Consider the following 15,508-nt stretch of genomic DNA (forward strand, 5'->3'; position numbering starts at 1 on the left):
CCCGCGACGTTTCCGGCAGCGTTTGGACAACAACTTTATTAGCAGCTGCCTGGCTCGCTGGACGGCAAGCCGGGAAGTGGAGCTCGGCCGGTTCCTGCGACGACGTTGTGGGTTGAGCCTGGTAAGTGGGAAATCGCTTTGGCTCTATGACACGGCGACGAGACAGGAATAAAGACGGCGGCGACGAAGACGATCGGTGGAGGCGCTAGAGGATACACCGAGGACTTCAAGCCGCAACTCGGGGTCGGGTGCAAACGAAGGTGGGGGTAGGAAACTCTAATTCCCAGGAGACACGAAGCTTTCCTGTGTCGCGAGGCCTAATGGGACAGGTAGTTTCGTGCACGGCGCCACCTATTTGAGGCTTGAGGTGTGTCTCCTGATCCGAGAAATGGAGCTGGAACAGAGAGAAGGGTGAGTAGCTGAGCCTGTGTGTAAACGAGAAATCCGAAAACACTGCTGCGTGGTGTGCCGCGGTCGACCGTAGTGGTCTTAAGGCGGGTGGGGATTGTAGTTTGTGAAGCTGTTTTCTTTTGGAATCTTTTTGGGGTGCTGGTAGCTGTACTGAAGCATCCTATGGAAGAAGACTAGGAGTTTGTGTGCCCTCATGGATCTGAGAGCAAGAAGAGCGTGGTCTCCAAATCTGAGGGAGGAGGCTAGGGTCTTATTTCTAGGTGTGAGGGACAAGGGTTGTTGGGACCTGGACCCCAGGATGTGAGGGAGGAGGGGTAGGACCTGGACTCCTGGGAGTGAGGAAGGAGGCTAGGGTCTGATTCTTGGGTGTTAAGGAAGAGTGCTCGGACCTGGACCCCGGGATGTGAGTGAGGAGGGGTAGAGCCTGGACTCCTGGGGGTGAGGAAGGAGGCTAGGGTCTGATTCTCGGGCCTGGACCGTAGGGTGTGAGGGAGGAAGGCTGGGGCCTGGACCAGAGTGTCTGAGGAGGGACTGGAGAGCCCGAATGCACGGTTCCTGAAACCTATCGGCCCTACAGGACCATGGCAGCCGTGGGCTTTGAAGAGTTCTCAGCGCCACCAGGCTCAGAGCTGGCTCTGCCTCCCCTGTTTGGTGGCCACATCCTGGAGAGTGAGCTAGAGACAGAAGTGGAGTTTGTGTCCGGTGGTCTGGGTGGTTCAGGACTCCGGGAGCGGGATGAAGAGGAAGAGGCAGCTCGGGGTCGCAGGCGTCGCCAACGGGAACTAAACAGAAGAAAGTACCAGGCTCTAGGTCGGCGCTGCCGGGAGATCGAGCAGGTAGGTGAGTGTGGATTCCCATTTTGGGGGTCCTCTGGCCTAAACTGCTTCCTCCTCCTCCTCCTCCTCCTCCTCTCCTCCTCCTCCTCCTCCTCCTCCTCCTTCCTCCTCCTCCAGTTTCCTTCTCTTCTTCTCATGTCCTCTCGTACTAGAACAAATGAACAGATCCACGTGGGTCGAAATCTGCCAGGCACCTGGAGTGCTCTCTTCCAGAACATATTTATTCGTTATTTTTCTTGTTGTCATGACAAAATACCCGACAAAGCAACTTGAGGAAGGGCTTACTTTGGCTTAGAGTTTGAGGATACATCATGGAGGGGAAGAAGCCATGGTGGCAAGAGCCTGAAATAGCTGGTCATGTTGCATCCATAGTCAGGAAGGAGAGAGACAGAGATGAATACTGGTACTCAGCTTGGCTTTTCCTTTTTACTAAGTTCCAGGTTCCAGTCCATGGAAATGGTGCTGCCCACATTCAGAGTGGATCTTCCTACTCAGTGTGTGTGTGTGTGTGTGTGTGTGTGTGTGTGTGTGTGTGTGTATGTATACACGTGCACACACACGTATATAATATTTATGAGTGTTTTGCCTGCATGTATGTATGTCTGTGCATCATGTTGTGCATGCTTAATACCCACAAAGGCTGGACTAGGGCATTGGATCCCTTGGAATTAGAGTTACAAATGGTTGTTAGCCTCTATATGGGTGCTGGGAACTAAATCTGGGTCTTCTGGAAGAATAGTCAATGCTCCTAACCAGCGAGCCATCTCTGCAGCACTTCCCCTCTCCCAAGTAAGCACTCTTACCTACCCAGTTGTTGCTCCATCCCCTAAGCTTCCATTCTTAATCCACCCCACTAAGAATAGATTCCACATTCAGAAACCCAAGGTCAAGCTGAGTAATTTGTAAGAATCCACACAGCTGATGAGTGGCAGAGCAGGAATTAGGGGTCTTTCTGATCAGAAGGAACATATTGGACATTCAGCCCATGTCCTAGGCTCTGTCTGAGTCACATCCCTTTCCTTCCATGCCTGGGCTGGGGTCTTCAGAAACTTCAGGGGCTGTTCTTTGCCAAAGTGTTTTCTTTCTGACTTGTTGCTCATTTGTCTCCTATTTATCATTCACATATTGGCTTAATGGTCTTCCAATGGCCCTTATTACAGTGGCCATCTTTGGGTCTAATACCTGACATGCAGACTGTTGGTGTCTGCCAAACACTTTGGTGCTTTTATTAATGACTTTTACATTTCTGTGACCCCAGCACCCAACAGAAGCAACTTAAAGGAGGAAAGATTTATTTTGACTCATGACTCCAGTGCCTCATGGTGAGGATGCTCAGTAGAGCGGCTCAGTTTGTGTAGGCAGGAGCATGTGTAAGAGGCTTTTCACATCATTGTGTACCAGGAAGCAGAGAGGAAGGCAGGAACCACAGACAGGTTATAACATTCAGAGGCCAAACCCTAATAATTGATCTCTGCTAGGCAGATGCACTTCTCGAACTTTCCCAAGCCTCCCACCAACAACTGAGAGCCATGCATTGAAAGCTTGAGCCCGTGAGGGTGTGGTGGGTGAATGAGAATAGCCCTCATGGGCTCATATGTTGGCAGGCTTGTTCCCCAGTTAGTCAACTATTTGGGAAGGATTATGAGGTGTGACCTTATAAGAGGAGGTGTGTCTCTGGAGGTGGACTTTGAGGTTTCAAAAGGCCATGCAAGGTCCAGTCTCTTTCTATGCCTGCTGCCTGAAAATCAGTATGTAAGTCTCGCAGCTACTGGTCCAGAGTCATGCCTGTCTGCTTCCCACCATGATGATAATGGACTAACCCTCTAAAACTGTAAGCAAGCCCAAGTCAATGCTTTCTTCTGTAAGATTTACCTTGGTCATGGTGCCTCTTCACAGCAATAGAAGAGTAACTAAGAAAAGGAGGTATTTCAGATTCGAAGTGGAAAGTTCTGTAATCATTCATTCAGCAAGGTTTGACTGAGGCTCTACCAGGCAGGCTCTGTTAAGGCCTGGGGGACACAGGCACATTGCTGTCACTGGGGAGCTTATGTTGTGGGTGGCTAGACAGACAGTAAGTGAACCGAGTAATGAAGATGTGTATGTTTAGAAAAAGTAAAGGAGCCAGGCAGTGGTGGCGCACGCCTTTAATCCCAGCACTCAGGAGGCAGAGGCAAGTGGGTCTTTGTGAGTTCAAGACCAGCCTGGTCTACAGAGTGAGTTCCAGGACAGCCAGGGCTACACAGAGAAACCCTGCCTAGACCCTCCCCCCCCCCCAAAAAAAAAAGAAAAAGATAAAGGAGAGGCAGAGCTCTGCAAGTTCTAGGCCAGGCATGACTGATAGTGAGATGCTGGCTCAAAATAAATAGAGAGAGAGAGAGGACAAGAGAACAATGTGGAAAGACATTCCCTAGACCAGGGGAGCCATGATGGGCGGGAGAAAGAAGTGAACGAAGTAGGGCCTTGGGCCCTGAAATGTCTCCATAGAGCCAGGTACATGGAAGGCATGGCATTAGAAACACTGAATAAGTGAATAGGAGAATAGATGAAGTCCTGCTGACCCAGGCTTCTATATAAGTTACTTCTCTGTTACTGTGACAAAATGCCATGGCCAAGGCAACTTGAAGAAGAGTTTATTTTAGCTTAGGGTTCCAGAGGGTTCAAATCCAAAGTGGTGGAGCAGAGGCATCAGGAAGCTGGGAGCTCACACCTTGAACAGCAAGCACAAAGCAGAGAAACAGCCCTGGGAATGGAGTGAGGCTCTTGAAACCTCAGAGCCTGGTCCCAGTGATGTACTTCCGCCAGTACGGCCTCACCTCCTAGACCTCCTCAAATAGTGCCAACAACTGGGAACCAGTATTCAGATGCCAGAGCCTCTGAGGACGTTTCTCGTTCAAACCATTGCATTTCTTCTGCCGTCCTGCAGGTGAATGAGCGAGTCTTGAACAGGCTCCATCAGGTGCAAAGGATAACCCGGAGACTCCAGCAGGAGCGCAGGTACCGTTCTGCAGGCTCTGTGGGTCCAGCACCTCCGCTCCCACATGTTCCCACCACCTTTCACCCTGTGCGCCATCTCTCGTCCTCCTGGCCTTCACACGGCACAGGGACAAAGCTGAAGACATGGGCCCAGAATGAGATAAATGGAGAAGTGGAATTGGGTCTTGGAGAGAAGAGCTGGCCCTGGGACTGGACCAAGGGGTAGGACAGAGCGTTTGCTCCGTGTAAGTAGAGAGGACTGCAGGAAGGAAGCAGCGCAGAGCTTACTTGCTGTGTCTCTGAGCTGCATCCTCCGACATTAAGGGTGGCAAGCAGCAGCATCTGGAGTCTGCACCGAGGCTTGAGCTAGAGTTCACTGTGGCAAGCTCAGGTCAGTACCTCCTGCCGGGTACTGGTATCCCCATGGTCAGGTAGGGTGTGAGCCCTACCGTCAGCTGCCCACTTGATGTATCCCACTGACACAGGAACAAACTTACAGTTCAGAGCTCTTTGAGGCCGAGTCCACGCAGCTCTTCTCAGTTCCACAGCTTGGCACATTGGACTCCATGGGCCCTCCCTAAGAACACTTTCCTGGTGTCTTGATACTTCTAGGCAGTTCCTTCTCAACCATCCCTGCTGATCAGTCTTCACACTCCCAGATCTTCACCCTGTAGGTGGAGTTTTCTTGTCCTGCTCCCAAATAACCACTCACAGTCTTAACATTAATTATAAATGCTCGGCCAATAACTCAGGCTTATTACTAACAAGCTCTTACATTTTAAATTAACCCATATTCCTTATATACACTCTGCCACATGGTGGTACCTTTATTAGCATGGTACATTCATCTCCTGCTCCCTCTGCATCTGTCTGTCAACTCCTCTGAACTCCCATGACTCCACCCTTCTTCCTCCCAGCATCCTCTTAGTCTGGTTTTCCTGCCTAACCTCCCCCTGCCAGTCAACTCTTCATTAGCCAGTGGGAGTAATACATATTCATAGTGTGCCAAAAGATGCTTGTTCCACAGCATCACCCTGTAGTCAGTTCCTAGGATACATTGTCAGGTATGGTAGCTGCTAGCTAGCTATAGATGGATATTTTTGCTTATATTTGATAAATTAAAATTTAAATTTACAGACTGGAGAGGTAGATTGGTGGTTAAGAGTACTTACTGCTCTTGGAGAGGACCCATGTTCAGTTTCCACCACCTACATGGCGGCTCACAACTGTCTGTACCTCCAACTCCCTCTTCTGGCCACTGTGGGTGTCAGGCATGTACAAGGTGTACACACACACACACACACACACACACACACACACACACACGCGCATATGAAAATAGCTATATACATAAAAATAAATCAAAAGAGGACCGAAGTAATATCGTGCTTGCCTGGAAAAATCCAGTGAGGGGCTGGGTTTTGGCTCATTAGTAGAGCATCTGCCTAGACTCTCCCAGGAAGGGCTGGGCATGTGGCCTAGCCATAGAGCATTCGCTTAGCGTGTGCAAGGCCCTGAGTTCAATCTTTCTGTCATTTTTTTAAATTTTATTTTAAATTTATTTATTTACTTTATATCCTGACCACAGTTTCCCTTTCTTCCTCTCCTCCCAGTCCCTCCCCACTACTTCTCCTCCATCCCCACCCCCATCTACTCCTGTTCAAGAAAGGACAGGTCTCCCATGAGTATCAACAAAACATGACATAATCAAGTTGCAGCAAGACTAAGCACCTCCCTTTGTATTAAGGCTGGGCAATAAACCCAGTATGAGAAAGAATATTTCAGAAGGCAGCAAAAGCTTAGAGACAGCCAAGCATTAGGGACAGCCCCTGCTCCCTCTGTTAGGAGTCCCACAAGAAGACCAAGCTACACAAGTGTCACACGTATGTAGAGGGCTTAGATTGTCCCTCCCTGGCTGACTCATAGTGAGTTCCTATGAGCCAGGCTAGTTGATGCTGTAAGTTTTCTTGTGATGTTCTTGGCCCCTCTGACTCCTACAATCCTTCTATCCTTTCTCTTTAGCAGGATTCCCCAAGCTCTGCCTAATGTTTGTTTGGCTGTGGGTCTCTGCATCTGTTCCCATCAGTTGCTGGATGAAGTCTCTCTGATGACAGTTGGGCTAGGCACCGAACTATGCGTATGGCAGAATATCTTTAGGCAACATTACATTGACATTTTTTTCCTCCAGTCATTTTGGTTCTATCCTAGGTCTCTGGGTCATCCAGCCTCTGGGTGCTGGCACTCCAGGCAGTGTCAGGGATGGGCTTACTCTCCTGGCATGGGTCTCAGGCTGGACGGTTCAGTGGTTGGTCACTCCCTCTATGCCACTGTTACCCCAGCACATCCCATAGGCAGGACAGACTGTAGATTGAGGGTTATGTGGCTGGGTTGGTTTCCCAATCCCTCCACTGGAAGTCTTGCCTGGCCACAGGAATGGCCATTTCAGGCTATGTATCCATTATTGCTGGGAGTCTTAGCTGGGCTCATCCTTGTAGATTCCTGGGAGTTACCCTTATGCCAGGTTTCTACTTGAACCCAGACTACCCTTCCTTTCCACTGTTCCCCGTCCATTCCCCAACCTTATCCTTCATGTTCCCATCCCCACCCTCCCTCAGTCCACCCAAGCAATGTCTTCTATTTCCTACTCCCAGGGAGATCCAAGCATCCCACCTGGGGCCCTCCTTGTTACCTAGCCTCTCAGGGTCTGTGGTTTGTAGCATGGTTATCCTTTACTTCGCAGCTAATATCCAATTATGAGTGAGTACAAACCATGTTTGTCTTTCTGGGTCTGTGTTATATCACTCAGGATGATATTTTTCTAGTTCTATCTATTTGCCTCAAATTTCCTGATGTCATCATTCTTAATAGCTGAGTAGTACTCCATTGTGTATCTGTAGCTACCACGTTTTTCTTTATCCATTCTTCAGTTGAAGGGCATCTAGGTTGTTTCCAGGTTCTGGCTATTACAAACAATGCTACTATGAACATAGTTGAGCATGTATCTTTGTGGTATAATTGGGCATTCCTTGGGTATATGCCCAAGAGTGGTATGGCTGGGTCTTGAGGTAGTTCGATTCCCAATTTTCTGAGAAAGCGCCATACTGATTTCCACAGTGGTTGTACAAGTTTGCACTCCCACCAACAGTGGAAGAGTGTTCCCTTTGCTCCTTACTCTCTCCAACATAGACTGTCATTTGTGTTTTTAATCTTAGCCATTCTGACAGGTGTAATCTCCGATCTGTTTTGATTTGCATTTCCTTGATGGCTAAAGATGATGAACGTTTCTTTAAGTTTTTCTCTACTGTTTGAGATTCTTCTGTTGAAAAGTCTCTGTTTAGTTCAGTATCCCATTGTTTAATTGGATTATTTGGTTTTTTGATTTCTAGTTTCTTGAGTTTTTTATATATTTTAGAGATCAGCCCTCTGTTGGATGTGTGTTTGGTGAAGATTTTTTCCCATTCTATAGGATGCCATTTTGTCCTATTGATGTTATCCTTTGCCTTACCGAAGCTTTTCAGTTTCAGGAGGTCCCATTTATTAATTGTTGATCTTAGTGTCTGTGCTACTGGTGTTCTATTCAGGAAGTTGTCTCCTGTGTTAATGTGTTCAAGGCTCTTCCCCACTTTCTTTTCTGTCAGGTTCAGTGTAACTGGATTTATGTTGAGGTCTTTGATCCACTTGGACTTGAGTTTTGCACATGGTGACAGATATGGATCTATTTGCAGTCTTCTACCTGCTGACATCTAGTTATGCCTGCACCATTTGTTGAAGATGCTTTCTTTTCTCCATTGTATATTTCTAACTTCTTTGTCAAAAATCAACTGTCCATAGGTGTGTAGATTTATGTCTGTGTCATTTATTACTATAACCCTGTAGTAGATCTTGAGATCAGGGATGGTGATGCCTCTGGCAGTTCTTTTATTGTACAGGATTATTTAGCTATCCTGGTTTTTTGTTTTTCCATATGAATTGAGTATTGTTCTTTCAAGTTCTGTAAAGAATTGTGTTGGAATTTTGATGGGGATTGCATTTGGCCATTTTTACTATGTTAATCCTACTGATCCATTTTCTGATATTGTCCCCAATTTCTTTTTTCAAAGACTAGAAGTTCTCGTCAATACAGATTTTTCACTTGCTTGGTTAGAGTTTCCCTAATATGTTTTGTATTGTTTGTGACTATTGTGAAGGGTGTTGTTTCCCTAATTTCTTTCTCAGCCCTTTTATTATTTGTATATAAGAGGGCTACTGATTTTTTTGAGTTAATCTTGTATCTATCCAGCTACTTCGATAAAGATGTTTATCAGCTGTAGGAGTCCCCTAGTAGAATTGGGGTTGCTTATGTATACTATCATATCATCTGCAAATAGCAATACTTTAACTTATTCTTTTCCAATTTACTGAATTGAATTTCTAATTTTTCTTGTTCAATTCTCCTTTTGTTTTCTTATTGCTCTAGCTAGAGCTTTGAGTACTATATTGAGTAGATATGGAAGGAGTGGACAGCCTTGTCTTGTTCCTGATTTTAGTGGAATTGTTTTGAGTTTCTCTCCATTTAATTTGATGTTGGCTATCAGCTTGCTGTAAATTGCCTTTATTATGTTTAGGTATGTTCCCTGTATTCCTGATCGCTCTAGACTTTTATCATGAAAGGGTGTTGGATTTTTCACTGGCCTTTTCAGCATCTAGTAAGATGATCATGTGGCTTTTTTCTTTCAGTTTGTTTATATGTTGTATTACATTGATAGATTTTTGTATGTTGAACTATCCTTGCATCTCTGGGATGAAGCCCACTCGATCTTGGTGGATGATCTTCTCATTGTGTTTTGGATTTGGTTTGTCAGTATTTTATTGAGTATTTTTGCATCAATGTTCATGAGGAAATTGGTCTGTAATTTTCTTTGTTCAATCTTTGTGTAATTTGGGTATCAGGGTAACTGTGTCCTCATAGAAAGAATTTGACAATGTTTCTTTTCTACTTTGTGGAATAATTTGAGGAGTACTGGTATTAGCTCTTATTTGAAAGTCTGGTAAAATTCTGCACTGAAACCTTCTTGCCCTGAGCTTTTCTTGGTTGGGACTGCTTCTATTTCCTTGGGGGTTATAGGTCTATTTAAATTATTTATCTGATATTGATTTAATTTTGATAAGTGGTATCTATCAAGAAATTTGTTCATTTCTTTTAGATTTTCCAGGTTTGTAGAGTACCTGTTTGAAGTATGACCCAATGATTCTTTGGATTTCCTCATTGTCATAAGGGTTTGTCTGTGTTGTTGATTCTCTCAAAGAACCAACTCTGTTTCATTGATTCCTTGTATTGTTCTCTTTGTTTCTATTTTATTGATTTCAGCCCGCAGTTTGAGTATTTCCTGCCTTCTACTCCTCTGGGTGACTTTGTTCTAGAGCTTTCAGGGTGCTGTTAAGTCACTAGTGTGAGATCTCTCCAACTTCTTCATGAAGGCACTTAGTGCTATGAACGTTCCTTTTTTTTTTTCTTTTTTCTTTTCTTTATTTTATTTTATTTTACAATACCATTCAGTTCTGCATATCAGCCACGGGTTCCCCTATTCTCCCCCCTCCCATCCCCTCCCTTTACCTCCAGCCCACCCCTATTCCCACCTCCTCCAGGGCAAATCCTCCCCCCAAGGACTGTGATCAACCTGGTAGACTCAGTCCAGGCAGGTCCAGTCCCTTCCTCCCAGACTGAGCCAAGTGTCCCTGCATAAGCTCCAGGTTTCAAACAGCCAACTCATACAATGAGCACAGGACTTGGTCCCACTGCCTAGTTGCCTCCCAAACAGATCAAGCCAATCAACTGTCTCACCTATTCAGAGGGCCTGATCCAGCTGGGGGCCCCTCAGCCTTTGGTGAACCTTCCTTTTTTCATGGCTTTCATTATATCCCACAAGTTTGGGTATGCTGTGCATTTCATTTTCATTCAATTCTAGGAAGTCTTTAATTTTTCTTTGTTTCTTCCTTCACCCATTGGTAACTCAGTAGAGAGTTGTTTAGTTTCCATGAGTTTGTAGGCTTCCTGTAGTTTCTGTTGTTGTTGAAATCCAGCTTTAATCCATGGTGGTCTGATTGGATGCAGGGGGTTATTTCAATTTTCTTGTATCTGTTGAGACTTGATTTGTGGCTGAGTATATGGTCAGTTTTGGAGAAGGTTCCATGAAGTGCTAAGAAGTTACATTCTTTTGTGTTTGGGTGAAATGTTTTGTAGATATCTGTTAGGTCCATATGAGTCATAATGTCTGTTAGTTCTGTTATTTCTCTGTTTTCTTTCTCTCTGGATGACCATTGTGAGAGTGAGGTGTTGAAGTCTCCCACTATTAATGTGTGGGGTTCATTGTGTGATTTAAGCTTTAGTAATGTTTCTTTTACAAATGTGAGTTCCCTTGCATTTGCGGCATAGATGTTCAGAATTGAGACATTATCTTGGTGGATTTTTCCTTTGATAAGTATGAAATGTTCTTCTCCATCTTTTTTGTTTAATTTTGGTTTGAAGTCTATTTTATTAGATATTAGGATAGCTACACTAGCTTACTTCTTAGGTCCAACCCTTTATTCTGAGGCAGTGTCTATCTTTGATGTTAAGATGTTTCTTGTATGCAGCAGAAGGATGCATCCTGTTTCCATATCCATTATGTTAGCCTGTGTTGTTTTTTTTTTATTGGCGAATTGAGTCCGTTGATATTGAGAGATATTAATGACTAGTGATTGTTAATTCCTGTTCCTTTGTTGTTGTTGTTGTTGGTAGTGGTTGTGGTTGATGTGTGTGTGTATGTTTCCCTTCTTTGGGTTTTGCTGGTGTGAGATTTTATCTATTGCCCATGTTTTCATGGGTGTAGTTAACTTCCTTGGATTGTAGTTTTTCTTCTAGTATCTTCTGTAGGGATGGATTTGTGGATAGATATGTTTTAAATTTGACTTTGTTGTAAAATATCTTGTTTTCTCCATCTCTGGTGACTGAAAGTTTTGCTAGGTATATTAGTCTGGGCTGGCATCCATGGTCTCTTAGAGTCTGCAAGACATCAGTCCAGGCTCTTCTGGCTTTTAGGGTCTCATTTGAGGAGTCAGGCGTGATTCTAATAGTTCTGCCTTTATATGTTCCTTAGCCTTTTTCCTTTGTAGCTCTTAATAGTCTTTCTTTGTTCTGTATGTTTAGTGTTTTGATTATTATGTGGCACAGGGATTTTCTTTTCTGATCCAATCTATTTGGTGTTCTATAAGCTTCTTGTACCTTTATAGGAATGTCCTTCTTTATGTTTGGACATTTTTGTCCTATGATTTTGTTAAATATATTCTCTGAGTTTTTGAGCTGGGATTCTTTTTTTTTTTTTTTTTTTTTTTTTGTTTTTTCGAGACAGGGTTTCTCTGTGTAGCTTTGTGCCTTTCTTGTAACTCGCTTTGGAGACCAGGCTGGCCTTGAACTCAGAGAGATCCACCTGCCTCTGCCTCCCGAGTGATGGGATTAAAGGTGTGCACCACCACTGCCTGGTGAGCTGGGATTCTTCTTCTTCTTCTTCTTCTTCTTCTTCTTCTTCTTCTTCTTCTTCTTCTTCTTCTTCTTCTTCTTCCTCCTCCTCCTCCTCCTCCTCTCCTCCTCCTCCTCCTCTCCTCCTCTCCTCCTTCTTCTTCTTCTTCTTCTATTTCTATTATTCTTAGGTTTGGTCTTTTCACTGTGTCCCAGATTTTCTAGATGTTTTGTGTTACAAGTTTTTTGATTTAACATTTTCTTTGATTGATGAATCTCTTTCTTCTATTGTATCTTCAATGTTTCACAAGTCAGTTGGCCCGGGTCCGAGATGGCCCTGATCTGAGCTAACCAAACTGTGTTTCTCTCACTGGCCTGATCTGAGCCATCCTTCCCTTGTTCTGGGCTCCAGGGTCAGGGTGCGTTTCTCCAGCCAGCTCCTCTTCCCTACAGCCTGCACGTGTGCCAGTGTACCACGTGTGCCAGTGTACCCCGTGTGTGAAGTGGACAAGGAGACAGGAAGAGGGCATTGGATCCCCTGGGTTACAGATGTTGTGAGCTGCCATGTGGGTCCTCGGGAAGAGCAGTCAGTGCTCTTGCTGAACCATCTCTCTAGGCCCTGGGTTCAACCTCTAGTACTGTAAAAGGAAAAAGTGTGAGAATGGAGCTGGAGTTACAGACAGTTGTGAGCTACCCAGTGAGAGTGCTGGGAACTGAACCCAGGTCCTCAGGAAGAGCAGCATGCTCCCACCCCTCCCGCCCTTGTTCGTTTTCTTTTTTGTTTTGTTTCAAGGCAGGATTTTTCTGTGTAGCCCTGACTGTCCTAGAACTCTCCGTGTGTTCCAGGGTGGCCTTGAACTTGGAGATCCACCTGCCTCTGCCTCACAAGTGCTGGGATTAAAGGCTTGTGCCACCATGCCCAGGTGTTTGTTTTTATTTTTAAAAATCTTTTGTGCCTTTGTGTGTGATTGTTTCTATGCACACATGTAGGTCACTTGTGGAGACCATAAGAGAGCCTGGGAGCTGGAGTTAGAGGGATTTGTGAACCCTCCGGTGTGGCTACCGGGATCCTCATGATGGGGCAGCAAGTGCTCCTAACAGCTGAGCCATCTCTCCAGCCCTTTTGTTTTGGCTAGAGAGAAAGGCTCTCCCTGTATATTGCAGGCTTTTTTGTTTGTTTCTTCCTGGATGCTGGAATTTTATTGATACTCACTCCTTGGCTAGTCAAGATTTTACTTTACAGTAGGATCAGGGGACTTGATGATAGGGGTTGTTGGCCTTTGTAGGTAAAACATGAAGTTGAGAAATTAGCCACCCAAGCTGAATGAATGAACTCCCCTTAACAATCCAGTAAGACTGATGAAGTCTCTAAACTCTCTACCTGGATCACAGCCACATTCCCAGAGGGTCTCTGGACCACTTGTCATACCCTGCCACTAGGGGATCTTACAAAATCAAGTTCCCAGCCTCACCCCAGACCTCTTATATCAGAATCTGGTGACTGGGCACACAATCTTCAAATATAAGACAAACCAGGTGGTGGCACCCACCTTTAATCCTAGCACTTGGGAGGCAGAGGAGGATCTCTTGAGTTCAAGGCCAGCTTGGTCTACAGCCAGAACTATATAGAGAAACCTTGTCTTGAAAAACAGACAGACAGCCTGTCCCTCTGCTCACAGCCTCTCAGTGCCCTCACTGGCATAGTGAGAGTGAGCATCCTCATGATAGCCAGTGTGGCCTGGCTTGGGTGGCTTGCTTTATGTAGAACTCAACAGCCTGAGAGCACTTCAGTGCCTTGACAGGGTCTCCTGCTGCCAGAGGTGTTCTTCTGCCATGCCCTCCTCTGTTCAGCTAGTTTTCCTCACACCCCACATTCCACCCAAGTCAGGGGCTCCTGTTGCCCAGGCCAGCCTCAAACTAACCCTGTTCTTCTGATCCTCCTGTCTGACTGTAATTCTGGCTAGGATTACAGGTGCGTTCCACCGTACTGTCTTTTTTTTTTTTGGTTTTTCGAGACAGGGTTTCTCTGTGTAGCTTTGCGCCTTTCCTGGAACTCACTTGGTAGCCCAGGCTGGCCTCAAACTCACAGAGATCCGCCTGGCTCTGCCTCCCGAGTGCTGGGATTAAAGGCGTGGCCACCACCACCCGGCCTGGCAATGTCTTAAAAACAAAACAAAAAATGTTTAGAGACCAAGCATGGTGGCACACACCTTTAATCCCAGAACTTGGAGGGCAGAGGCTTGTGTATCTCTGTAACTTCAAGGCCAGCCTGTTCTTCATAGTAAGTTCAAGGCCATCCAGGGCTAGATCATGAGACCCTGTCACAAAAAAACAAAGTTTGCAGCCAGGTGTAGTGGCACACACCTTTAATCCCAGCACTCATGGGACATAGGTAGGTGAATCTCACTGAGTTCGAGGCCAGCCTGGTCTACAAAGCAAAGACAGCCAAGGCTATTCCACAGAGAACCCTATCTCAAAAACAAAAACAAATGAATAAATAAATAAGAGGTTTGGGACTCCTAGCTCAGCAGTGCAATATTTGTGAAGCATGTTCAAGGCCCTGGATTCAGTCTTCATTACCAACAACAAAATTGGAATCCAATTGAATGTTTGCCAATGCTGACAATCACACTGTGTTCTTTAGAGATCGGGAAAGTATCTAACCTGTCCTTCACAGACTTTGGGTCAGACAGGTTCCCAGGCTATGCCCGCAGGCTGCAGAGCTCCAAACCTTTCTAATTTGGGACTTTAGATTAAGGTAAAGGGAGATCTGGACTTTATGATGTCACTTCCCTCCCCCAGAAGATATGATGCCCCAGAGCCTGCATCTCTGTCCACACAGGTTCCTCATGAGGGTGCTGGACTCGTACGGGGATGACTACCGGGCTAGCCAGTTCACCATCGTGTTGGAGGTGAGCTCTGGTCTCCAGGCAGGTTCGGGGAGTGGGGAGTCCAATTAAGTCTTTAACTGCCTCCAATGTGCATCTTCCCAGGATGATGGCAGCCAAGGCACAGATGTCCCCACCCCAGGCAATGCTGAGAACGAGCCTCCAGAGAAAGAGGGGCTTTCCCCACCCCAAAGGACACCTGCACCCCTAGACCCCAGCAGCCCAGCCCCTGGCGAGGGGCCCAGTGGGCGGAAGAGGCGGAGGGCACCTCGGGTGGGGGCTTCGTTGACCCCAGAACTGGCCCCAGTACAGGTGGGAGCCGAGGGCTGGGGCCAAGGCGTGGTGAGAATCTTGGGCTGGGTTTTGAGGGGTCTGGGGCTGGGGGAGGGCTGGGCAGAGTGGCAGCAGGATTAACGTCAGGTAGGACAGGGAAGAGGAGTTGGAAAATTTAGACTAGAGTTTAAAGAAAATGACTAGATGTGTGAACAGTGGGGACAGAGGAAGTCAGTTGAGGGATACTTGTCAGGCAGGGCTGCTGGACAGTGACTGGCCCGGGAAACCGGTGCCCATAGGCTGATTGGGTGCATGTGTTGGGAGTGGGGTATGTCTTCTAGGTCTCCATGTCCACTCACATCTTGTTGCTTATCTTTCCAGATTAAGGTTGAGGAAGACTTTGGCTTTGAAGCAGATGAGGCCTTGGATTCAAGTTGGGTCTCTCGAGGGCCGGACAAACTGCTGCCCTACCCTACCCTAGCCAGCCCACCCTTTGACTAATCCTCTCTCCCCAATAAACAGACTCCCCATGTACACTTGTTTAGGCCACTGTCCACTGCTCCCATCCCTGAAACACTCAGGTTCTGGGATTGGAGGCCCAGGCAGAAGATTGCCATAAGTGTGAGGCTACCCTGGCTACACACTTGAGTTCC

The 15,508-nt window shown here is 46.2% G+C and overlaps 1 protein-coding gene across 2 annotated transcripts; it reads left to right on the forward strand.

Annotated features, from left to right (window-relative positions):
- Positions 1-25: 25 nt before the first annotated feature.
- On the forward strand, positions 26-15,395 carry Tfpt (TCF3 fusion partner). Of its 2 annotated transcripts, none has more exons than XM_028863037.2 (6): positions 26-411; positions 989-1,247; positions 4,171-4,241; positions 14,537-14,606; positions 14,688-14,924; positions 15,237-15,395. In XM_028863037.2, the coding sequence occupies exons 1-6, from the start codon at positions 389-391 to the stop codon at positions 15,354-15,356; spliced, it is 780 nt and encodes a 259-aa protein (XP_028718870.1). In that variant the 5' UTR covers positions 26-388; the 3' UTR covers positions 15,357-15,395. The 2 variants fall into 2 exon arrangements, with proteins under 2 accessions (XP_028718870.1, XP_028718871.1); XM_028863038.2 differs by having other exon boundaries at positions 14,688-14,894.
- Positions 15,396-15,508: the final 113 nt, after the last annotated feature.

The sequence above is a fragment of the Peromyscus leucopus genome, chromosome 1 (genome assembly GCF_004664715.2).
Source record: "Peromyscus leucopus breed LL Stock chromosome 1, UCI_PerLeu_2.1, whole genome shotgun sequence".
In the NCBI taxonomy this organism is placed as follows: domain Eukaryota; kingdom Metazoa; phylum Chordata; class Mammalia; order Rodentia; family Cricetidae; genus Peromyscus; species Peromyscus leucopus.